Source organism: Hemicordylus capensis, chromosome 7, assembly GCF_027244095.1.
Source record: "Hemicordylus capensis ecotype Gifberg chromosome 7, rHemCap1.1.pri, whole genome shotgun sequence".
NCBI classification, from domain to species: Eukaryota; Metazoa; Chordata; class Lepidosauria; order Squamata; family Cordylidae; genus Hemicordylus; species Hemicordylus capensis.
This window is the reverse complement of record NC_069663.1, coordinates 35,188,944-35,213,905: the sequence shown is the minus strand read 5'-3', so window position 1 is coordinate 35,213,905 and position 24,962 is coordinate 35,188,944. Positions and strand designations below refer to the sequence as shown.

Here is a 24,962-nt window from a genome sequence, read left to right as displayed (position 1 = left end):
CCACCTTGGAGAAGCCACTGCCAGTCTGTGTAGACAATACGGAGCCAGATGGACCAAGGGTCTGACTGAGTATATGTTCCTATACCAAGTCAGACCCTTGGCCCATCGAGCTCACTGTTGTCTGAACTGGCTGGCAGTGGCTCTTTCCAGCCCTACTTGGAGATGATGCCAGGGAATGAGCAAACCAGGTGCTCTGTGGGCGCCAGGAGTCAACACCGACTTGACGGCACACTTTACCTTTACCTTTACCAAAACCTGCAAAACCTTTTTGAGCAGAGAGGTAGTAAATAAACCTCACCTGGAAGTCTTCGTAGGGGATTTCACATGACCGATTTTGGTCTACTGGTCTGGCTGATCTCTCTGCAGTTCCCCCATTTGGCCAGAGCCGAGTGGTGGTGCAGAAACTGGCACCTGTCCTAGAACCTCTTAGGTCCCTGATCCATGCCTTAGTGCAAGCCATAAAGTCCGTCCTGCTAACTGAGCCAAAGAGGCACCTTTTAAACATCGTGATTCACTTTATTGAGCGGAGGGAGAGCAACTGGCCATATCCACCCCTCAACACAGCATCCTTCCAGTGACTGCTGCTGATATCTACCTTATGTTTCTTTTGAGACTGTGAGCCCTTGCGGACAGGGATCCATCTTATTAATTCATTATTGCTTTCTCTATGTAAACCGCTCTAAGAACTTCTGTTGAAAAGTGGTATATAAATATTCGTTTGTTTTTTTGTTTGCCCTGTAATCAATGCCTCCAAGAAGGTCCCCGTTGGATGCCAAAACCCATGTACTCTGCAGCAGAGAAAAGCAAGAGTGACACCCAGCAACTCAGGACTGCTGAGAATTATTTTTTAAAAGTTGGGCAAATCACCAGCAAGTGCAAGTTTTTCCTTCTGTCATAGCATCTACCCACATGCTGTGGGTGGTGTGATGCAGTCATGCCCCCCCCCATGCACACTCCCCCTTCTGCATTCACTTCCTCTTCTTGCTTTCTTGCAGCCGTTGGCTTATCCAGCTGCCCTGAGCCCACCGTCCCCAGCAGCGGACTGAAGATTGGGGAAAGATACCTGGTGAACGATGTGGTCTCCTTTCAGTGTGAACCGGGCTATGCACTCCAGGTACTTCGTATCACTGGAGCTGGCCAATGTGACCTGATCTCTCTTCATCGTAACTGCAATGAAGATTTGCCGACCTGTGGATCTAGGAGCTGCCTGGTGTGGGTTGGAATGGTTGATGCAAAGAGGGAATGTGGATGCAGGCTGCAAAGGAGCCCGTATTCGCTTCCACATATTTTATGGGGGCGGGGTGGGGCATGTTGAGATATTTTATACCCAACTGCATACTAATAAATAATATATAGCCAGGCTCTGTAGTCCCACTGAAACCAGTGGGGTTTGGGATGTAATGTATTATTATATATTATAAGAAATGTGGCCGAGGCTGTTGGCTTGGGATCCTGTAGACCAGGGATTCTTAATGTTGGGTCCCCAGATGTTATTGGACTTCAACTCCCATAATCCCCTGCCCCAGTGGCCTTTGGTTGGGAATTATTTATTTATTATTTATTATTTACATTTATATCCCACTAGTCCTCCAAGGAGCCCAGAGCGGTATACTACATACTTGAGTTTCTCCTTACAACAACCCTGTGAGGTAGGTTTGGCTGAGAGAGAAGCGACTGGCCCAGAGTCACCCAGCTAGTATCATGGCTTAATGGGGATTTGAACTCGGGTCTCCCCAGTCCTAGTCCAGCACTCTAACCACTACACCACACTGGCTCTTATTATGAATTATGGGAGTTAAAGTCCAATCACAACTGGGGACCCAACGTTGAGAATCCCTGCTGTAGACAGCTGGAAATTGCAGCTGAAGCAAGTATAAGTAAATACACACAAACCTTTTGGGTAGCCCCAGTGTAGGATTTAAGCCTTTGCTTGTTTTTGGCACACAGGCTCTCCTGTTTTTCTGACTGGAAAGGCTGCTTTTCAGTTCCTTATGTACCTCCCTCCCTCTCTAATGGTCCGCCTTTCTTCCTTCATCCAGGGGCATTCTCACATCTCCTGCATGCCAGGGACTGTCCGGCGCTGGAATTATCCCCCTCCGCTCTGCATCGGTAGGCAACGGCCACCATGTTTTGCTCATCAGTTATGATTGTCTGAGGGATGAGTGGAATAAGTGGCAGGAATCCTGACTGGGCAACCAGGTTTTTTAGCTAATGCAAGGCCCCCTTTTATTCTGTATGTGCTTTAGGGATGATAAACATGGATGTCCGTTCCCGTTCAAACGTGGCCACTGTATCCATATTTAGGGCATGTTGTCACCAAGAGGCAACTTGATAGCATTTTGGAGATAGCATTTTGGCCCCTCAGAACTCATGACAGTGGGGGGTTCTCAGACTTGGGTTGGACTGCAACTCCCATGATCCTCCGCCACAGTGGCCTTTGGTCGCTGTGGTTGTGGCATGCGTGCATTGTGCAGTGCAGTGCAAGACATTGGGACCTCACAGTCCTCAAACCCAGAGCCGGATAGACATGCCTCAGAGCAGTGATCCTTGAATAAGTGGTTGAAACCTTTTTGCTTAACCAAAAACTTGGGCTGTCCTGATCTGATCTGGCTGTCTTAAACTCTGGTCAGTAATAAGAGGAGGGCTTTTGCATGAAGAAATGCAGGGCTTCTTCTTTTTTTAAGATTTATATCCTGCTCTCCCTCCGAGGAGCTCAGAGCAGTGTGCATGCTTATTTTTATCCTCACAACAACCCTGTGAGGTAGGTTAGGCTGAGAGTTAAGTGACTGGCCCAGAGTCACCCAGTGAGTTTCAGGGTTGAATGGGGATTTGAACTCGGGTCTTCCCGGTCCTAGTCCAACACTCTAACCACTATGCTGTGCTGGCTCTCTTTTGCAGAACAAAAACCCAACTGCAAATTATAACTTTGTTCTGGATCGTGTGTGTGTGTGTGTGTGTGTGTGTGTGTGTGTGTACGTGCATATGTGTGTTATAACCTGATAAATGCCATAATAATGTGGAGCCATGCTGTACTGGGAAGGTATGAAGCCAAACTGTCATTTGGCATTCACCCCAAATCAAATTCTGGTTTGATTTGTCAAATGGATCAAATGCTTTCCCTGCAGCACACTTGAAGTGCTTGTTAGTGCCTTTCCTTGAGTCTCTGTCCTTGAGCCTTGCAGGCCCCTCCTTGCCCTCTGCCCTCCCCATTCGGGACTGTTGCCCTGGCGTGTGGAAGGAGTTGTGCTTTCATTCGGCAGCCTCTAATGCGAGCAGCCTCCCATGTGCATCATAAAAAGACCGGGTACTCCCCAGAGAACGAGCCAGCCAGCGCCGTGGTCTGCAGTGCAACATAATGTAATACGTGCCGGCTGAGAATACCTGAAATCATAAGCCCATTTTTCTCAGTGAGGGATTGCTTTTCATTGCGCCCTTTGAAAATCAAGATGCTTAATGTGCTATATAAATATGCATTTAAGTCCCAATCTGTTGGCTGCAGATCATGAATGAGAAATTGCCTTTGACAGATCCCCCCCCCCAACTTTCTAAAACAACAACAACTAGACTAGAGGCTTGCAAATATTTCTTATGTCACGTTTAGAACGGGAGAAGTGATGGAGCTTTGGCGAAATGTTGCTGAGCTCCTACAAGGCTGACTGGCTGCATCCCCCCCCACACACACACACCCCAGGAATCCAGATGTTTCCTTTTTAAATAATTGGGGAGGAGTTCCATTTAACTAGACATCAAGAGGGAAGGAAGGGGTGGAGAGTTAGGGAAGAGCACAGTCAGCAGAAAAGAAATACATATAATGAGCCATTAAGCGGAAGCGCATCTACTTGTCACTGTCAGCATGGATTAAAAGCATTCGCCTGGCCTGCCTGGTTTTGACTGTACTAGTGGGACCTGAGATAATTAATGGAGACTAGAGGAGGTCAAGGTATGTGGAGGTTGGGATCAGGGAAGAGACTGGATTGGTGGGAAAGGAACTTGGGCTCTGGGGTGTGTCTCAGGAGCAACATTCAGTCTCTTGGGGGGTGCCGGTTAGGGTTAGGGTTAGGGTAACCCTAACCTTAACCCTAACCGGCTCTACCCCTAACCCTAACCATAACCCTAACGCCCCATGTAAAACAATACTCTGCAAGTTTTGGGGTTTTTTTTTAAGTACAGCGTAGAGAAAGTTTCTAGGCCAGCTTTGCTGCTGCTTCTGTAGGTTTTCGGTTTTATGCAGGGAGTTGTTTAAATATGAGGTTCCTTTGCCTACAGTCTGAAAACATGCAGTCGATTCTGCCACCTGGTTCTGCATGCTGTTGTGCTCTTACTCTTAAAAATAAGCTTTGTTACTTCCACAGTGTGTAGAATGGCTCTTAGTTCCACTGAAACCCAACCTCTTGCAGATTTCAATCTCACCATGATCCTAGGTGGTGGGCGGGAAATTTTTATAGCAAACTGAGTTTGTTTTGACTTCTGATTGTTAGAAGCAAAGACTTGGAAATTTAAATCCTCTAAACAGCAGCATCAGGTATAATAATAAGTTGAAGTCAAGGCAAATGAAAAGGTTGGTTGCCTAAAATGCGAGTGCCATGCGAGCAGCCCTGAAGACAGCATCCTAGAGCTTGTTCACACTGCCACCTCCACAGAGAAGGCCCTTTCCCTGATCACCTTCAAGTCTGGCCCCGCCATGTAACAGGCTGAAAGGAGTCTCTTCAGGAAGCAGATCTGTAGCCATTCCACCACTCTGCTCACCTCCCCTGTGGCGGCAACGGCAACACCACTCTAGCCAGCCCAGCTCTATGGGTGGTGTCACTCTAGGAGCAGAGATCCCTCCTGCTCTCCCTGCCTCCCCTTCCATTCCATCTCCCTCCTCCATGGCTGCCACTACTGCCAGTCCCAGCAACATTTTTGCTCTTTCCTCACCACCAGCCCGGGAACAAAGAGCGTGAGCAGGAACAGCTTGGTAACAGTGTCAGTGTTCCCTTTAACAGGAATTCCCAGATGTCATTCACTACAAGTCCCAGAATCCCCAGCTGCAGTGGTCTTTGGCTGGGGATTATGGTAGTTGTAGGCAACAAAATCTGGACATTTCTGTTAGAGGGGACACTGAACGTGTGTGTGTGTGTGTGTGTGTGTGTGTGTGTGTGTGTGTGTGTGTGTGTGTGTGTGAGAGAGAGAGAGAGAGAGAGAGAGAGAGAGAGAGAGAGAGAGAGGGAGGGAGGGAGGGAGGGAGGGAGGGAGGTAATGGCAAAACATTTTTTTGCCAACCCTCACCTGATGTTAGGCACACCCAGAGAATGGCCTGTGATGATAAGCTCGATGGAATAGCTAGATTTAAAGATTTGGGGTTGCTCTTATGAGATAGTTCAGAGCAGGGTGAGAGACACCTTTCTGCAAAATAGCTGTTTGTTCAATTTTGGTACATTTGGATTGAACTGTTTTCTCTGCTGATCACTGATCTCAGGGCAAACAGCAAGCAGATTGCAGTGGATTTCGTTTTATTTGTCTTCATTTTGGTTCACAACCACGTGGCTTTTCCCAATCTTAACAGCTCAGTGCGGAGGGACCATGGAAGAGATGGAAGGGGTAATCCTGAGCCCGGGTTTCCCAGGAAACTACCCTAGCAACAGTGACTGCACATGGAGGATACCCCTTCCCGTGGGATTTGGTAAGAGTGTGCACAGGGCGCATTCCAACTTGTCCTAAACGAAGCCGAATTAATAAACTCCTGCCTGGCTTAGAGGATGAGGGACTTACCTTCCTGTGTAAGTGGCAGGCATGGGGAGGGGACTGATCCAGATTAGAACCATGCCAGAAGCAAAGGGTTCCTATGCATCTTGCCAGCAGGCGCGCACACACACCTCACACTTGCTTGTTAACAAAGAAAAAATTAGCATGCAGCTGCAAAGCCTATTCTTAAAGTAATGTCTGATTTCACCCTAACAGTAACTCTTAGGGGGCATAAGCGTAAAGTATGTCAGAAATAAATAATTAGGCAAGCCTCAGCAAAAGAGGCTTTAACTGCTGCAAATCTGCTTGGCTGTCTTGGTTCCAGCAGCATTTAACATTGCCCCTGCCCGCCTCCCCAACGTTTGATGGTGGTGGGACAGAGAGCAGGCCTTCAAATGTGGATCTTGCTTTTGAATATTAAACACTCCCTGTAAGTAGAAACCTATCCTGTCAAGGGCAGGTTTCTGATAGAACCATCACCATTGCCCTTTCTCTTTGCGAGTTTGTTTTTGGGTGGGGGGAGCATCAGGGACACCGCTAGGGGAGAGGGGGCCCATGTTCACCCCTCTCCCTGGTGGCCCGGCGGAGAGAGGGAGATAATGAAGAGAATAGGGAGGGGTGGAGCAGGGGGGCCTTCGGGAGCTGGGCCCCCCGGGTTCTTTGAACCCATCTGCTCAGTTGTTTGTTTGTTACATTTCTATACCATCCTATCCATCCAAAGGCTCTGGGTGGTGTACAAAAACCAAAAACAAACAACCATTTAAAGCAATCAACCTAAAACAATTTAAAAACCAGTTTATGACTGTTGCAACAATCCTCATGATTGTTGCAACTATAGCTGCACCCCTGGGGATCATCCCAAACTAATGTCCTCCTTGTAGGGTCTGAAGTAGTGCAGCCGCCCCACCACCTCGTCCAGGGGCGTATCAAGGTTGGAGTGGGCCCAGAGACAAGATTTTAAAATGCCCCCCCTCACTGAAGCTCAGCTCATGAAGAAAAGAAATCTTAAATGAGGCTGAATAGTGGTAACAAAAAGCATAGTAAAATGCTTTTACTAAAGCATTAGTAAATTCATCCTAAATTATTTTTAAAAAGGTTTTGTAAATTGTGGACAGCGAGTCATTCAATGGTCCTAGAGAAAGACATGCTGTTCTGGTAGCTCCAGGTCTTAACACTCACATCAGTTTCGGAGGATAAATACAACTGAAGGAAGCCCGGGGAAGGTGTGTGGCTGGGGAGTCAATCATGTGACTTGCCTCTGCCCCCCCCCCCAAGGCAGTGGGCCCCCAGACAACTGTCTCCCCTTGCCCTGTTATAGTTACGCGCCTGACCTCGTCTGCACTTCCGTTTGCTACCAACGTCAGCCTAGCTGGAGTCCGTCTCCAAGTCCAAATGCTGGGAACGTGTCCCTGCTCTCAGAAATGTGGGGAGAAAGGAAAGGTTTGCCATCGTGTTGGTGTCGACTCCTGGCAACTACACAGCCCTGTGGTTGTCTTTGGTAGAATACAGGAGGGGTTGACCATTGCCATCTCCCGTGCAGTAGGAGATGATGGCTTTCAGTGGCTTCCTATATCGCTGCTGTCCGATACAGGAACCATACCAGTGGGGATTCGAACCCACAGCTCCCTGCTCTCTAGGCAGGTTGCTTCTCCGCTCCGGCTACTACCATCAAACCTGGGGGCGTCTTTTGGGCATGACTCCAGCCACAGCCAGTTTCCTGACCTGATTGCATTGCTATGATTCCCTCCTCCACTCCCACCCCCGGCCGATGTCCAGGTGCGCACATCCAGTTCCTGAACTTCTCCACGGAACCCAACCACGACTTTGTCGAGATCCGCAACGGGCCCTACGACACCAGCAACGTCATCAGCCGCTTCAGCGGGACCGACCTGCCAGGCTCACTCCTGTCCACGTCCCACGAAACCACCATCTATTTCCACAGCGACCATTCTCAGAACAAACCCGGCTTTAAGGTGGAGTACCAAGGTAAGGAGTGGGCAGCAGAGCCAAATGCTGTGACTGTCATGCCCTTGGGGAGCACGGAAGGGGTGCTGAACGCTACGGCTGCTGTTCTCCTTTTGAAGTTGTACCTTGAGGATTTGGTCCTAATTGACTGTAAAGGGGATACACAGGAGCCTTGCTTAATCCTAATAGCCAGGCCCTGTTCGCTCTCCCATTACAGACAAGTTAATGCGCAATGTGTTTTCCTAGAGGGCCATGGGAATGCTCAGAGGCCTCCTGATTGTTGCAGAACATCGGAGGAATTCCTGCTGCCACGGTCTCTTGCCTTGCAGTTTCCCAACTGCTGTTCTAATTGCAAGGAAGGGAAGCTTTGGTGTCGGCACATGGTTGGGATCTTTAGTTCTTTTTTGTTTAGCGTCTGTGGCTCTGTCCAGAGTAAGAGAAGCACAAATGCCTCTCTGCTGTTTTCTTGTTGGATTATTGCTCTTTCATTTCAGTGGAACACAGCAACATAGGAAGCTGCCTTATACAGAGTGAGACCCTTGGTCCATCTAGGTCTGCCCTGAGCCTTTTGGAAGGGCGGTATAAAAGTTTTAATAATAATAATAATAAATAATAATTGGCGCCGTGGGTGCAGTTCCAAAAGACCTTGAAGAGCACCTCAACACCATAGGGACCACAGAAATCACCATCAGCCAGTTACAAAAAGCAGCTTTACTGGGAACAGCCTATATTCTGCGACGATATCTATAACAACTGACAATAAAATTGAGCCATCCCAGGTCCTTGGGAAGGACTCAATGTCTGGATAAAACAAACCAGTCAATAAGACCTGTCTGACTGTGTAAACAAGAAATAATATAATAATAGGTCAGTATTATCCACTAGGAATGTGTACAAACCTGTTCAGAGGTCCTTTTACAGGCCTCCAAACAGGTTCAAACACTGGGAGGTTCGACATTCGAAGGTGGGGAGAGGTCACACTTTAAAGGCGGGGGAGGGTGCACTTACCCCTCCCTCTGCTCCCCCCCCCACCGCTGACATTCGATATTTGCAAAGTCCTACTGGGCGGCTGCCGTGCGTGCATATGCCATGCTCACAGTCATGCATGTGAACCTGGGACCTGCTGCATGCAAAGCAGATGCTCCGACACTGAGCTGTTTGAATCGTACCCCACTGTGGGGATCTCTCAAGACTGAAAAGCAGACTGAAAATGACCTAAATGAAAGAAATGCAAGTATGCAAGTCCATTCTCAAAGGTGCTTACTAGCATAGGTTGAGGAGCACACCTATCGTATACCCTTGACTGAAGAACGGTACACTCCTTCTCTCTGGGATGGTCGTCCTCTTCCACTGAGCGTGCAGCTTTGGGAGGGACACAGATGGAGCAGTGGGGGAGGAAGGGGGCACCCACCTAGCCAGCCAGATCAGCTGAATCAACCCTGGCGATCAATGGGGTGACAGATGTCGCAGCCAGATCACCCTCACATCCACATAGGTTGGGGGTTGTTGCCAGTGGGGGAGAGAACAGAGAAGGCGGGAGGCAGGGGACACCGAAAATAACTAGGGGTGGATGAGAGCCAATGAGGAAAAGCGAAAGCATGTAGGGCTGTTTGGTTGAGGAAGCAGACAGCTGGGCATGGTGGTGGTGTTGATTTTCTTTAGAATATGTATGTATCTGTAAAGCGCCACGAAACCTTAGAATTTAGCTATATGAAAATGCAATAAATACATAAATATGCTGCTTTTCAACAACAAAGTTTCTAAAGCAGTTTACATAGCAACAGAAGAGACGATGATTCCCTGCCCTAAAGGGCTCACAATCCAAAAAAGAAAGACAAAGGAAACACCAGCGACAGCCACTGGAGGGGTGTTGTGCTGGGGTTGAACAGGGCAGTTAAACAGAAGAGTGCCACCACCATTTTGAAAAGGTGAGCTCCTTGACCCAGTGAGTGGGGGACACCTTAAGGAGGCCAACCTTTGCCCTAGGGGGCCATTTACTTATTATTTATTGAGCATGTGTCCAACACACAATGTTCCCACCAAGGTTTCCATAGCAAAAGCCATGAGAAGATGGTTCTGTGCCCCAGGGAGGATCCCAATCTTAAAAAAGAATAAAATAAAAGACCAAGGGAGATGCCAGCAACAGCCACTGGAGGTTTGCTGTGCTGGGGCTGGATAGGGCCAGTTGCTCTCCGCCTGCCAAATAGAAGAGTATCTGTCATCTCCAGCCTCAGAGGCACGATGCCTCTCAATACCACTTGCAGGGGAGCATCCATGGGAGAGAGGGCATGCCCTCACCTCTTGCCTGTGGACTCCCCAGAGGCATCTGGTGGGCCACTGTGTGAAACAGGAGGCTGGACTAGATGGGCCTTCTTGGGCCTGATCCAGCAGGGCTGTTCTTATGTTCTTAATCCCCACTTGAAAAGGTTCCTTTTTAATCAATTAGCAGGGGATATGGAAGTTTAGAAAATGAGTTGGCACAGGGAGAGATTGGGTTGAAGTTCTTCTGCTGTAGCTCAGAGGAAGAGTATCTGCTTTGCATGCAGAAGAACCCAGGTTCACTCCCTGGCAGCATCTCCAGGTAGGGATGGGAGAGACTCTTGCCTGAAACCTTGGAGAGCCACTGACAGTCAGTGTAGGCCAGGGTTTCATAACCTTGGGCCCCCAAATGGTTTTGGACTACAACTCCCATCATCCTCTGCCACCAAGGCCATGTCTGGGGATAATGGGAGTTGTAGTCCAACAACATCTGGGGGCCCAAGGTTAAGAAACCCTGGTGTAGACAATACTGAGCCAGAGGGAACAATTTCCTATGAAGCTACCTGTGGACTTTGGAGAGGGGAAGCAGATATCCCTGGCAGCATCTCCAGGCAGGCCTGGGAAAGACCCCTGGTTTGAAGCCCTGGAGAGCCACATACTGTCAGTGCAGACAGTATTGAGCTAAGTGGGCCCAGTATAAGGCAGCTTCCTGTGTTCCTAGATCTTGGGATTATCCCATGAAACTGCAAGGTACTGGAGGCAGACAGAAGAAATAACTTATTCAAACACTGCATGATTAATTTATGAAATTTGCTGCTCCTGGTGCTGGCTGCTAGCCTAGAAGGCTTGGGAAGGAGAACAGACAACTTTATGGAGGAGGACAGCTCAGTCCATAATTATTAGCCACGATATGGAAGAGGGGCCTCCCCGTCCAGAGGAAGCTTGCCTCTGTTATTAGTTGCTGAGGAGTGGTTGCTCTCATTTCTTGGTTGTGGACTTCGCACAGGCCAGGGATTCTCAACGTTGGGTCCCCTGATGTTACTGGACTTCAGCTCCCATAATCCCTGACCAAAGGCCATGTGGACTAAGGATTATGGGAGTTGAAGTCCAGCGACATCTGGGGACCCAGCGTTGAGAACCCCTGGCACAGGCAATGAGCCAGGCCGCCTTGGTAAATCTTCTGATCTACCCTTTGATCCTCACTCCTATCAAGCCAGCAGCCATGTGTTCTGCAAGTAAATAGGTGGGTTCCTTTTGCTCAAGGTCATCAGCGTACAGCATGCTTGGCGATTTGTGGGTTTGGATGCTAATCCCATGCTGGAACTGGAAGAGGAATATAAGGGGGTATCTCTGACCCCCAGCTTAAACCGTGCACAGGGACCCTAGGAAGCTACAGGAAGCCACCTTATACTGTCAAACCCTTGGTGAATCTAGCTCAGTACAGGAGAACTCCAGTATTTGTGGGGGTTCTGTTTTCCGCTACTCCCGCAGATACAGAAACTGTGAATACTGAGTAATGGTGGCAATGTAAATCCGGTGGTTAGGTTTCCGGAGGTCAGAAAAATGTCTGGAAAATGGGTAAAATAGCCCTAAAAAGTGGGGGGAAGTGGCCTACCATGCTCCATGGGTCCCCAGCAGTTCAGCCGTGCCCCCAAGACTAGGAAATAGGCTGTAAATTGCTGTTTGGGTTTTTAAAAAATGAGGCATAAAATGGGTCTTGATCTCTCCCAAAGACAAAATGACAGCCAGAAACGACCTCCAAGGTCACTCCCAACCCAGAGATATGCAGGTTTAACCCTCCCTTCCTTGTCACCCCCCCGCAATGTATATCAAGGTTGGGTGTCCATTACCCGACCGTGGATATGCGAAACCGCAGGTGCTGGACCCACTTGTTAATCGCGAGTGCAATTAACGAGGTTCTCTGGGCAGTGGTTCTCCAAAGTTACAAGCAGGAGTTTCTCCCAGCCTTACCTGGAGATGTCACATTGCGAACCTGGGACCTTCCACTGAGCTAATGCCCCATATTGCACAGAGTTCACATGTAGTCTCCCATCCAAATGCAAACCAATGTGGCCTTTGCTTAGCTAAGGAGACAAATCATGTTTGCTACCGCAAGACCAGCTCTCCTCCCTTCTTCTGTAGGGAAACAGCCTAAGAACAAAGGGGGACCTTCTTTGCAGCTGCTTCCTCTCCAATCCCCTTGGGATGATGGAGCAGTGAGGGCTCAGTTGTTCACCCACAACTCCAAGTGGATCAGTGAGAATCCTCTGGCAGGGAATCCACCCAGGTCTTGACTTTAAAGATCCCATCCCTCCCAGGAATTGCTACCCTTTCCCCAGCTTCAAGGGCCCCATATTGAAAAGGAGGCCAGAGTGTGCACCACTGCAGTATTTTACAATATCGGTCTCAGCATGGAAGTTGGGCAGCAATAATTTAGGACTGAGCTCCCCACCCCCCGCCGCCAAAAAAAATGTCTATGAGGACTGCACAGCTCTCTCCTGCTGATTGAGGGAATCTCTGGACTTCCAAGTTAGCTCAGGGTCTCTGACTGTACAGCTCTTGTATGCAAGAGCCTTTGGAAAAGAAATCTTGTCACTTCTCAGTTTGATTAGCTGAAAGGTGCTTCCTTACCAGGAGGACAAGTTTCAAAGCATATGATGAGAGTGCTGGGGATTCAGCCTGACTCTTAGAAGAATGTGAGGTTTTGCGGGGAATGTCGCTTCCTTGATCAATTCAAGTGAGAATGTGAAACCAAGCTTTTGGTGCACCCAGTTCAAGCCTTATGTCAAGTGGAGTTGTTTGGGAAGAGCATTTTTGATCCAGGACAAATGGGTTCAGCAGCCTTTCCCCATGCACCCATCTTCTTCTTCCTGCCCCCGGAAGCTCTAGGTTTAAATGTGACTTTCTTTATTATCCCTGCCTCCTCAATTGTGTTTCTTGTTTCTTGTATATCTAGTGTGGTATTGCTTTTAATAGACTATAAGCCACACAGAGCATTCCTGTACTAAGCAAACCACAGAGGAGACACTCTGCATAGCATGTAGTTGGAGCCTCCATTCTCACTCCAGGCTTAACAGATGAACAAAACAAACAACAAATATTTATATACTGCTTTTCAACGAAAGTTTCCAAAGTGGTTTACATAGAGAAATAATGAATGGAATGAATGAATGCATGCATGCATGAATGAATGAGATGGTTGGATGGATGAATGAGATGGATGAATGAATGAATAAATGGATGGATGGATGAGTTACCTCTGCTAATTTGGCAAAGAGGCACCTTTTTAACGTGGTGATTCTCTTTATTTAGTAGGGGGAGAGTAATTGGCCCTGTCCACCCACGAGCACAGTGCTTCCAGTGCCTGTTGCTGGTGTCTATCTGATGTTTCTTTTTAGATTGTGAGCCCTTTGGGGACAGGGTTCCATTTTATTTATCTTATTTATTTGTTATTTCTCTGTGTAATCCGCCCTGAGCCATTTTTAGAAGGGTGGTATAGAAATTGAATAAATAATAAAAAATAATAAATGAGATGGATGGATTAATTAATTAATGAGATGGGTGAAGAGCAAGAATCCTGGCGTACAGCTTGCAATTTACTCTCGTCTGCTCAGTGTTTGGTAGAGAAAGAGAAAATGCCAACCCTGTAATGCGGGGGGGGGGAGCCCACTGTTCCGCACCAAGTTGCACGAAAAGGAAATGGATGCCCTGTCTGCTGGAGGGAGGTGCAGAAGGAAGGGAGCTGTAGGCAAAACAAAGAAATTATTAAGGGTTTAATAGCTGGTTTAACTTGAAACCTGCCACCTGTTGGCTCTTTTGATTTTCAGCCTATGAGCTCCAGGAGTGCCCCGACCCGGAGCCCTTTGCCAATGGCATTGTGAGAGGAGCTGGGTACAGCGTGGGCCAGTCCATCTCCTTTGAGTGCCTCCCTGGCTATCAGCTGATTGGCCACCCGGTATTGACCTGCCAACATGGAACCAATAGGAACTGGGACCACCCACTGCCCAGGTGTGAAGGTATGCCTTTATTGAGTCCCCTCTGGGAAGGGCACGTCTCTGAGCAAGCTGAAAGAAAGAAAAGGGAAGATCTACCTTGCTCCCAAGCATGGGCAGTGGCAGTGTCTTATTTTAATGAATCAATTAGGTGAGGGATTTAGGGTTTTGCCATTTTGCACTGACTTACAAAGTCCCAGGCTGGTTTGCCCCAGTAGCCACTGCTATCACAAAATTTCTGGCTACTTACCCATGCTGGGATGTAGATGTGGGGGAACCTTCCATCCTCCACCAATTTCTGTTTTTACCTAGAGAGAGAAACAGCTGGGGTCCACTTGGACTTTGGTTTTCTTATTGCATCGCTTGTAACAAAAAGGAAAGAAGCCTTTAGATCAGTGGACAGCCACCAGAAAGGGGGAGGGGCTGCATGGCCCTTCTTCTGCTCCTTCACAGCTGGTAAACGAATGGCCGGCTGGGTGCTTGCTTTCTCTCCCTCACTTGGAAAAAGAGAGAGAGAGAAAGCACCCAGCTGGTCCTTTGTTCATCGGCTGGCAAGGAGTGGGTGATGGACCATGCCTCACTTTCCCAACCGGCAAGCATCTCATTCACCAGTTGGGTGTGGGAGGAGATCAAGGTGTACCTGGAGGAGGAGTGGGGGTGAGGGGGTACCGTGCTGGCCCCCTGACCCGAGCGTCTCAAGGACATTGGTCCCCCCTTGTCCCAGCTTTGGGAAATGCAGATCTCAAAACTACTTTCCTGCTGCCCGCTATTCACATGGATCCCTCATTCACTTGCACAAAACCCACTGTTACTTTCATAGAGATTTCCAAGGCCCGATATATGCCTGTTGGTAGGGGTGTGCATGAACGGTTCGTACCGAACCAGTTCTCCTTGAAATAGGCCGGTTTGCCCTGAACTGGGCCAATTTAGTGGGCCGGGGTAGTTCGGTCCACGATCAAACCAAACCAAGTCCGGGTTGGACAAACCAATTTGGTAGCAAACAGGCAGCCATGCGGGGGCAGCGAGAGAGGTAGTAAGATGCTTACCTGGTCAGTGCTGGTGCCAGCACCACCAATCACCACTACTCCCCCTTCCGGGCACAGTGCCAGGTGTGCACACTCCTTTGTTTAGGAAGCCGCCTGCCGTGGGGGCAGAGTGGTTCCAGCCTCCATGAATGCACAGACGCCATGCAAATAGATCCACCACCATGTGGGTGGCATCCTAAACATGCCATGCCAGGGAAGGTGGCCAGGGAAGGTGTGAAGCTGTGAGTGGCTGCTCCGGCAGCTGTGCCAGCTGGGTAAGCAACTTACTCCATCTCTCACCACCCCCGCCCAGCTTCCCCTTAGCATTGCCAGGCCCCCCCACACCTGTCCTGTAGTTGTAAAGGGGAATCCTCACCAGATTCCACTTTACAAGTGGAACCACCCTAACCACCAGATCAGTTCGGTCTATCAGACTGGCCGGTCGGTTTGACTGAACCAGTTCGGCAGCACACGGTTCGGCTCAAATTCGATTCGAATTCAAGTCGAACCACGATTTTTAGTTTGTGCACATCCCTACCTGTTGGCTCCTGTGTGGAGTCAGCCTTCTCTTCCTTCCACTCTTTGCCTCTTTTACCCCTCCCCTCGGCTAGCGGAATTAAAATACTACTTTATTGTCCCAAGTAGATTTTTCCCTTTTCAAATTTAAATAAATCATCAACAGTGGAACTTAAGGATGAGCCAAGCGGCAGAATAAATAAGGAGGCAGGAAACGAGCTTTGATCACCTCCTGGCTTTGTGTCTTTAACATCCACCTTGCTGTGCCAGAGTACGTTTAATGACTAACCACCCTGCTCCTCTTGCTGAGAGCCAGCCTTTCCAACAATCACGCCCCACAGATTTGGGGATGAGTTGTCAGTATGTGCTTTTAATCTTTCCGGCATGGGCAGCTGCCGGGATTCTGAGACGCTGCTGACTTCTTGTCTTGCAAGCGCCACATTCTTTTGATGATCTTTTGATTTAATGAGCTTTGCAGATCGCTGGTTTTCAAATTGTGCTCTGGGGTTCCTGAGAGAGGACAGGAGTTCCTCCATGAGGAGATCAGGCTTGGTAGACACATTCCCCTGACAGACAGCTGGCCCTCCATGACTGATCTCCCCCTGCCCTGTGCAGTCTGCCTCAGGAGGATGCATGCTAGGGTGTCCTCTCATTTGATGCAAGAGGAGATTGAGGTTTCACAGGTCCACTCAGTGCCGCTCTGCATGAACCATTTTGGTAGCCTCTTCCCAGGCTCTGCAATATGTGGGTGTTCCATGACAGGGAAATGAACGTGGAAAGGGTTTGAAGATAGTTTGAAGACCTACTGATTTTCTATGACTTCTTTAATGTGCAAAGTACATTACTTGCAGATGTGTCAATAATAAACCTGGGAATGGAGTGCTCCATTTATAGGGACATGCAGAGACCCTCTGAGAAAGTTTCACTGATTTGGCCTTGCTTGAATGTTCTCAGATGTTTCGCCTTGAGAGGAACCCTGAAAGCCACTTCAGATAGCACTTTCCTGAAAAATCTAGGCCAGCCCTCCTCTCCCACGCCCAGGTGCATTCTTCCTCCTCTTTCCCTGTCACTGCCACTCCTTCCCTGCCGATCTCCCCCCCCCCCATTGCTACTGTTTTTAGAAAAGCCGGAGGGAGGGAGACAGGGAGCAGGACATTCAAAGTGCTGCCACCTCCTCCTCCTTTGCTGTTGCTGCTGTTTCTTCTTCTGCATACTTCTCCACTATATGCAAAGTCAGACTTCTGCATTTCCTCCCTGGAGAGAGGCGCACAAGGCCCTCCCCTCCACACAGGAGGAGCTTGAAAGAGTTATTTATTTATTTATTTATTTATTTATTTATTTATTTTCTCAATCATATTTTAATACCGCCTGATATGTACATCTCTAAGCGGTGTACAAAATTTAAAACACAATATAAAACAGAATAAAAACAAGTTGAATTTTTACAAAATACAGCAAAAACAGTCTGATAAAAACAAATTAAACAGTTTGAAATGGGTTTCAGTTAAAAGCCTGCGAAAACAGCTGTTTCTTAAGGGTCTTCCTAAAAACAAACCGGAGAAGGAGATGCTCTTATTAGGGATGTGCATGGAACCGGCTGGCCCAGTTCGGTTTGAAGCTGGCCCAGCCTCGAACCATACTGGGCCACTTCGGTCCGGCACCCCTTACAAACACCCCCCCCCCCCGTTCAGTTCGGTTCGGTCCGGGGGAGTTCGTGAAGTCTTCTTTCCCCTTTAGCCCCTTCAGGGGGCTTCCTGTGGGCCACCGCGGGGGGCGGTCTGTAAAGGCTTCCCCTCCCCCACCCGTTCCGATCATCACCACCACGGCCTGTTTAGAGCTTATTTCGGCCATGGTGCATGCGCAAATGGCTTCTGCAAGGCCCAGGGCCTTGCAGAGGCCGTTTGCACATGTGCGGCAGTGGTCAAAATGGCCACTGCGAAAAGTACAGAGGCCTGACCGGGCCGAAATAAGCTCTAAAACGGGCCGTGGCGGTGACGATTGAGGCCAGTGCAGGGAGGGGGGACCTTCATGGACCCCCCCCACCGCGGCCCTTAGGAAGCCCCCCCAGTGGGGCTAGAGGTAAAATAAATAATTATTTTTTTAAATCGCGAACTGGCAAGGGGGGTTGGTCCTGGTTCAGACTGAAATGGAGGGAGTAGGTGTTCCAGTTTAACCACGAACCCCTGATCTATTGAACCAAACCCCAAACCAGTTCACACATCCCTAGCTCATATTTCAACAGGAAGCATATTCCCCAGGCCAGCCACAGAGAAGGCCCAGTCCCGGGTCGCCGCCAAACATAAGTATGGCCCTGCTGGATCAGGCCCAAGGCCCATCTAGTCCAGAATCCTGTTTCACAGAGTGGAACATAGGAACATAGGAAACTGCCATATACTGAGTCAGACCATTGGTCTATCTAGCTCAGTATTGTCTTCACAGACTGGCAGCGACTTCTCCAAGGTTGCAGGCAGGAGTTTCTCTCAGCCCTATCCTGGAGATGCTGCCAGGGAGGGAACTTGAAAGCTTCTGCTCTTCCCAGAGCAGCTTCATCCCCTGAGGGGAATATCTTCCAGTGCTCACACATCAAGTCTCCCATTCATATGCAACCAGGGCAGACCCTGCTTAGCTATGGGGACAAGTCATGCTTGCTACCACAAGACCAGATCTCCTCTCCAAAATCTTGTCCTATCTTGGAGAAGCCAGGGAGGGAACTTGAAACCTTCCGCTCTTCTCAGAGCGGTTTCATCCCCTGAGGGGAATATCTTGCAGTGCTCACACATCGTCTCCCATTCAGATGCAACCAGGGCAGACCCTGCTTAGCTATGGGGGACAAGTCATGCCTGCTACCAAAAGACCAGCTCTCCTCTTAGATGGCACAGGGAGCCCACAGGCAGGAGTTGAGGTCATACCCTCTCTCCTGCTGTTAGTCCCCAGCAACAGGTATTCAGAGGTATCCTGCCTCTGAGGATGGAGGTGGCGCTCCAACTAGTAGCCGATGATAGACCTCTCCTCCATGAAATTTATCCAAACCCCTCTTCAAGCCATCCAGGTTGTTGGCTGTCACCACATCTTGTGACAGAGAATTCCACAACTTGATTATGCGTTGTGTGAAAAAGTAGTTCCGTTTGTTGGTCCTAGATTTCCTGGCAATCAATTTCATGGGATGGTCCCTGGTTCTAGTGTTATGTGAGAGGGTGAAGAATTTCTCTCTCTCCACTTTCTCCACACCATGCATGATTTTATAGACATCTATCATGTCTCCCTGCAGTCGTCTTTTTTCTAAACTAAATGGCCCCAGGTGTTGTAGCCTAGCCTCATACGAAAGGTGCTCCAGGGCCCTGATCATCTTGGTTGCCCTCTTCTGCACCTTTTCTACAATGTCCTTCTTTAGATCTGGTGACCAGAATCTCCAGGTGTGGCCACACCATAGTTTTGTATAAGGGCATTATAATATTAGCAGTTTTATTTTCTGTCCCCTTCCTAATGATCCCTAGCATGGAATTGGCCTTTTTCACAGCTACCGCACATTGAGTCGACACTTTCAACGAGCTGTACACCACGACGCCAAGATCCCTCTCCTGGTCAGTCACCAACACTTGCCGACATTGTACCGCATTTGCCATTTTGTCACCCACTCACCCAGTTTGGAGAGATCCTTTTGGAGTTCCTCACAGTCCATTTTGGATTTCACTACCCAAAAGAGTTTGGTATCATCTGCAAATTGGGCCACCTCACTGCTTACCCCAACAAAGCATACCTTGTACATTATCTCAATAATCCTTACAACAGTCTTGTAAAGCAGATTGGGTTATAATCTTATTCTGTGGGGGCTGTTGTGGAGAATAGAGTGGCTTGCCTAAGGCGATGAAAGTTGTTCATGAGAAGGCAAGATTTTAACAAAAGGTCTCTTAATTCACAGCTGAGTCCCGTAGCCACCAGGCAAGGATTTTGCATTCTCCACCCATCTCTGGATTCTTGCCACTCTCTTTGGCATCCTACATAATGTACATTTAGAGGAGGGAGAGCAGAAGTTTGGCTGTCGTCTACCGGTAGACAACTTCAGTCAGTCAATCATCTTTATTACAGTCCAAGACCAGCATCAGATCGAACAGTAGAGCATGATTCAAAATAATAAAAACAAATTATGGAACCATAAAACTATATTACTTTAAGGTTACTAGTATAAGACTATAAAGCTGCTATCCTTAGAAAAAGAGGGTAACTATGAGATTATTAAACAGCTGTATTTAGGAAATTATGGACATATAAAATGTGAAATATATAAAATGCAAAAAGTGGTGGCTAAAACGGGGCAGTGTTAAACGTGAAGGCCGGGTCTTCATCTGAGAGCAGCAACTGGGTGTAGACATGGTTTGGGCGGCCAGGGTACTTGCGAAGTACCGGAAATAGAAGCTTGTCCCGAATGTCTCTTTTTAAAGGGGCAAAAGAGGAGTACATGTTCTGTGGTTTCTACCTCCCTCGGGCCACAGGGACAAAGTCTCTCTGCAATTGGGATCTTTCTGTATTTGCCTTCCAATACAGTGGAGGGAAAGGCATGATTCCGGGTGAGGATAAAAGCCGCTTTGTGGCTTGGGATTTCTAGCTGTGACAGGGACACGCCAGGGGAGGCAGAGTCTCTGGACCTTTCCGAGGACAGGAAGGTTGGCAGTCGACAACTTGGCATCTGCTGGTTGAAATCTTCTTTTTCAAAGCATGATGCCGGCTTGAGGCATCCTGCATAGAACTTTTGCTTTGTGAACTGAAAGCACTTGGCGAATCCTGGGGGTTCTAGTGGAGGGAAGTAGCAAGTTACTGAAGTCAGAGCAGCTCTGACTTCTTGGTTTACCAGAAGGTTCTTGGTTTACCAGACTTCCGTTTCTCTTTGCTTTGAATCACACACAGTCCCCTGTGGAGGCAACATCACGGCACAGAATGGCACCATCTACTCCCCTGGCTTCCCCAATCAGTATCCTAATTCCCAGGAGTGCATATGGATGCTCACAGTGTCGCCCGGATACGGCATTTACCTCAACTTCACCTTACTGCAGACGGAGCCATACAATGATTTCATAACTATCTGGTAAGCGGGATATATGAACGGGGCCCAACTAATGGTCTGCAATGGCTGAGCAGGTGGGCAGTTATGAATTGCATACTGGACATGATGACCCCACACCACAATGTAGCCAGTCAGATTTAGCAGAGTGCTGATGTCCCTAAGGGCTAGTGAAGCCTGTACAGATGAGAGTCATGTTACTTGTAGTAGTCACATGGTGAGCCTAGCAATCAGGGGTCGACTCATTTCTCAGCCTCTCCATAATGATTCCCCCAAATTGCCAAGAGATTGGGGTAGTGGTTAGGGGTGTGCAAACAGGTTTGATGGTTCGGGGTTGAACCGAACCACCCCCTGTTCGGCCCAAACCCCAGACCAACACTCCCCTCCCCCCCACTCAGGGGGTTCGTGAATTTTTTTTAAAAAATTAATTTCTTTTAAACCTTACCCCCTCTGGGGGTGTTCTCTGAGGTGGCAGGGGGGTCCATGGAGGTTTCCCCTCCCCCACTGGCCTCCCTTCTGTTCTAAACCAGCCCATTTGGCCATTCTTCGGCCCATTTGGGCCTTTCTCCCTGACACGGTGGCTATTTTGGAGGCCGCCGTGCCTGCGCAATTGGCCTCTGGACCGAACCTAACTGGGGAGTTTGAGGGGCTGCCGGACCAAACTGGCCCAGCCAGTTCTGTGCACACCCCTAATGGTGGTCTTTAGATTCTGACCAAACTTTCCACAAAACTGCCCCACCCATCCACATTTTGGCTTAGCACTAGACTATCTGCCCTTCAACCAACAGGCAGCAGATCTGGAAGTATCAGACAGAGGCAATGGATTGGCCCCTGATGTGCAAAAGTCCTAGTTGAAACTGCTTGCAGCTCTGTCCTCCAGGCAGGAGGTGACAGAGGCCCAGAACCAGAGTCTGATCCACATGATACCCCATTTGAACCCTGAAACTCCTGACAACATATTGTGATTCTTCTTCTCCCTGCTCCTCTCACCTTTCTCTTTAGGGATGGGCCTCAGCAGACAGCTCCACAGCTGGGTGTTTTCACTGGAAACTCAGCGAAGAAAGCCACCCAAAGCTCTTCCAACCAAGTTCTCCTGAAGTTCTACAGTGATGCAGCCAACGGAGGGATGTTTGCCATCTATTTCTATGGTCTGTGCAACTCACTGAGAAGCCGTGTGTGTGTGTGTGTGTGTGTGTGTGTGTGTGTGTGTGTGTGTGTGTTAGGACTGCCACCTGAGTAAAACTTGGTTCACACAATCACAGGTATTCTGGTGAAAAAGTTAATCGGGATTAGTGAGTCCTGTGGAGCTGATTGTGACAACCCGGAATTTCAGGGCAATCCTGACTGAAACCAGGATTCAATCCTAGGCCATGATCAGGCCATAGAGGGGTTAAAACAATGTATATTAGATATGGAACACCAAAGAGATCTAAGACTACTGCCTAAATCCATTAAATGGGAGAGACTAAACAGCTGCTTTAAACCAACAAAATATCTTTTTAGTTTAAAGGTTCTTAGTCTTAGAAGGGCACTAACCTTGGCTAAATTTTGTTTTATGCTGTAAAACCACCTAGAGACATCAGTAGTGGGCGGTATACTAAATATATAATAAATAATCCATTAGATAGATAGATAGATAGATAGATAGATAGATAGATGTGACGCTTTGCCATCTGCAGTGCCACTCAGAAAATTCTTGAAAATACTATATGAAGAAAGTTTGCCCCTGTAGCTCATATGAGATAGAGACAACAGAGCATAGAATTTTAAACTCTAAATTTTATCAAAGGATTTGTAATATGTTTATAGTACCCCTTTTGTCACCCTCACCGAGGCAATCGGAAATGTTTTATGTCTCGTATTTGTTGGCAGATCAGAAAGCAGAGATAACTTTCACAATGGCCAAATTCCGTGCCACAGTTTATATAATGAGATGTAACTTGCTCAACAAGTAGCAGAAGGTAGAAAGGGGATTGGTTATGTTATGTGGTGTATATATTAAATTTATTGTTGTTATAATGGCTCAACGGGAAATGACTTGCTGAGAAATGAGGTTGCCGGTTTGAATCCCTGCTGGTATGTTTCACAGACTATGGGAAACACCTGTATTGGGCAGCAGTGGTATAGGAAGATGCTGAAAGGCCTCATCTCGTACTGTGTGGGAGGAGGCAATGGGAAACCTCTCCTGTATTCTACCAAAGACAAGGGCTAGAGCTTAGCTTTAAAAGAAAAATGAAATCTGAAATCCAGGCAAATCTGGGTTGGCTAAGCGATCTGGGTGAGATGCTTAAAATCTGGCTGAAACCCAGAATTTCGGAGGGCATGGTAACTCTACTTCCAAAGCAGTTTGATCAGAGGTAATAATGGGACAAAAGTTATTCATGTGAACAGCACAGGAAGCCATGCCTCTCTCACATGACCTTCCTTTAAAAACTGTCTGTCTCCACACAAAGAAAAGAAGCAGATTGCTTTTGGGTAGGGGGAGATGCCATTTCAACTAGACTTGAGAGAAGAGCCTCCCAAAATGTGGATTAGCCCTTCCCAGCTAGTTCTTATGCACTTAGCTTCCTTGCAATGATCTTAAAAACAAGTCTGCATGTTCTCTACATGGCTTAGCACGTTGATCTATGGCTGATTTCCCTCCCATCTCAGCCTATCAGCTTTCTAGATGCCAGCCTCCAACTATGGTCCCGAATGCTGAAATCATCACTGAGAATGAAGATTTCAACATAGGTATGGACTGCATTCCTTCTGCAACCCCACCACCCCCCAGCCACAGAAGCTTGTTGGATGCTACCTGTATACTTTCCCTTATCCCCCACTAGAAAAATAGTAGCTTGGTGTGGGGAGGTGATTTTAATTGGAGAAGTGGAGGAAAGGGTTTAAAAAAATAAAATAATACCCTTTCCCCAGACCTGTGGTCCTGATTTAGGATCACACACCCCCCTCCATTGTTGTCACTTTTTTAAAAGTGCAAGAAATTCTGATTATAGATCTCCCTTCCTGTCACATCTCGCTTAGCCCTAAAATGGGGTTTCTGAGCTAGGTGGCCAGATTTGGCTTTTAAAAAGACAAATTCTGGCTTATGGCCCATTTGACCCACGAGTATACCCCTTAGGTTCTGGCAACCCTGAAATTGACTCTTGGCCCTTTCTGCTGGTCAAACCTGTCTTTGCCTCTTGCCCAGGTGACATCATTAGGTACCGGTGTCTTCCTGGATATACCTTGGTTGGAAATGAGATCCTGACCTGTAGGCTTGGCACCCACCTCCAGTTTGAAGGGCCTCCCCCAACCTGTGAAGGTAAGTGGTGTTGAGGGAATCCTCTGAGGTGCTTGTGCAGAAGTGCATGGCGGGGTCAGAACTGACAGAAGATGGTGAAAAACAGTGTTCCTCATGCCCCTCAGGTGTGGATCTGATGGAGGGTTGGGTCCATTAGTGTTGATTAGCCATAACAGCTAGGAGTGGAAGCAACAAAGGATGTCTTTCTTCTCTCAAGGGAAAGAGAGCAGCTAATTTGGGGGAAGGTTCCACCTCCAGGGCTAGGAAGACAGTTTCCTCCATTCATTCATTCATTCATTCATTCATTCAGTGGAGCAGGGCCTCCTCCTCATTCCCTAGTCTGCTCCCGGCCTTATTGTTATTTATTATTTACATTTTATATCCCGCTTTTCCTCCAAGGACCCTAGAGTGGTGTGCTACATACTTAAGTTTCTCCTCACAGATGGTAAACCAGATTATGTAAACTGGAAACTGCTGATCAGGATTTATTATTATGTATGCCTTAAATTTTGGTCTATGACCGCAAATAAACATGATTGATTAATTGACCCTAGAGTGGTGTGCTACATACTTAAGTTTCTCCTCACAACAACCTTGTGATGTAGGTTAGGCTGAGGGAGAAGTGACTGGCCCAGAGTCACCCAGCAAGTTTCATGGCCTTGATTAAGGATACCATTGGAGGTCTTGATTAGTTTCTTTGTGTGTTGGAGCCCAACGTTATTTACCTAAAATGGGGGGAAACAATCCTAGGTTTGACCAGAGAATTATCTCCCCAATTTCATTGCCCATATATAGGTCACAAAATGGGTGTGACCATCTCAGCAGTTTTCAGAGAAGGGCGCACAGTTTTCAAGGATGCGGGATCAAAGTCATTGCTGCTGCTCCTGACCCATGGCAGCCACCCCCCACACATCCCCAAATATCCCAGACATAGTGTTATCCTGAGGCATTCTCGGGGGTGGGGGGAACCCCTGTGTGGTTCAGCCATAATTCAAACCAAAGGCTCAGGCCTGTGGCCTTTGCTAGATCTCTGCTTATAATGTGTTAATTACTTGCAGGTGGAGTATTAAGGGCCATTATGGATTTAAGTGACAACAGGCCTGTTAACCTCCATGTATTGGCTTTTAATTTATAGCTAGCCCCTT

At 48.0% G+C, this 24,962-nt stretch overlaps 1 protein-coding gene across 8 annotated transcripts in view; it reads left to right on the top strand.

The window, feature by feature from the left end:
* The window catches only part of CSMD2 (CUB and Sushi multiple domains 2), a 684,208-nt gene that overhangs the window by 561,337 nt on the left and 97,909 nt on the right, over positions 1 to 24,962 (top strand). For all 8 annotated transcript variants that reach the window (XM_053267555.1, XM_053267553.1, XM_053267554.1 and 5 more), the window contains 9 exons: positions 996 to 1,114; positions 2,040 to 2,109; positions 5,546 to 5,662; positions 7,501 to 7,710; positions 13,776 to 13,964; positions 20,384 to 20,561; positions 21,540 to 21,685; positions 23,190 to 23,270; positions 23,725 to 23,838. In XM_053267555.1, the coding sequence (XP_053123530.1) occupies positions 996 to 1,114; positions 2,040 to 2,109; positions 5,546 to 5,662; positions 7,501 to 7,710; positions 13,776 to 13,964; positions 20,384 to 20,561; positions 21,540 to 21,685; positions 23,190 to 23,270; positions 23,725 to 23,838 (1,224 nt within the window). The remainder of the gene's footprint in view (positions 1 to 995; positions 1,115 to 2,039; positions 2,110 to 5,545; positions 5,663 to 7,500; positions 7,711 to 13,775; positions 13,965 to 20,383; positions 20,562 to 21,539; positions 21,686 to 23,189; positions 23,271 to 23,724; positions 23,839 to 24,962) is intronic.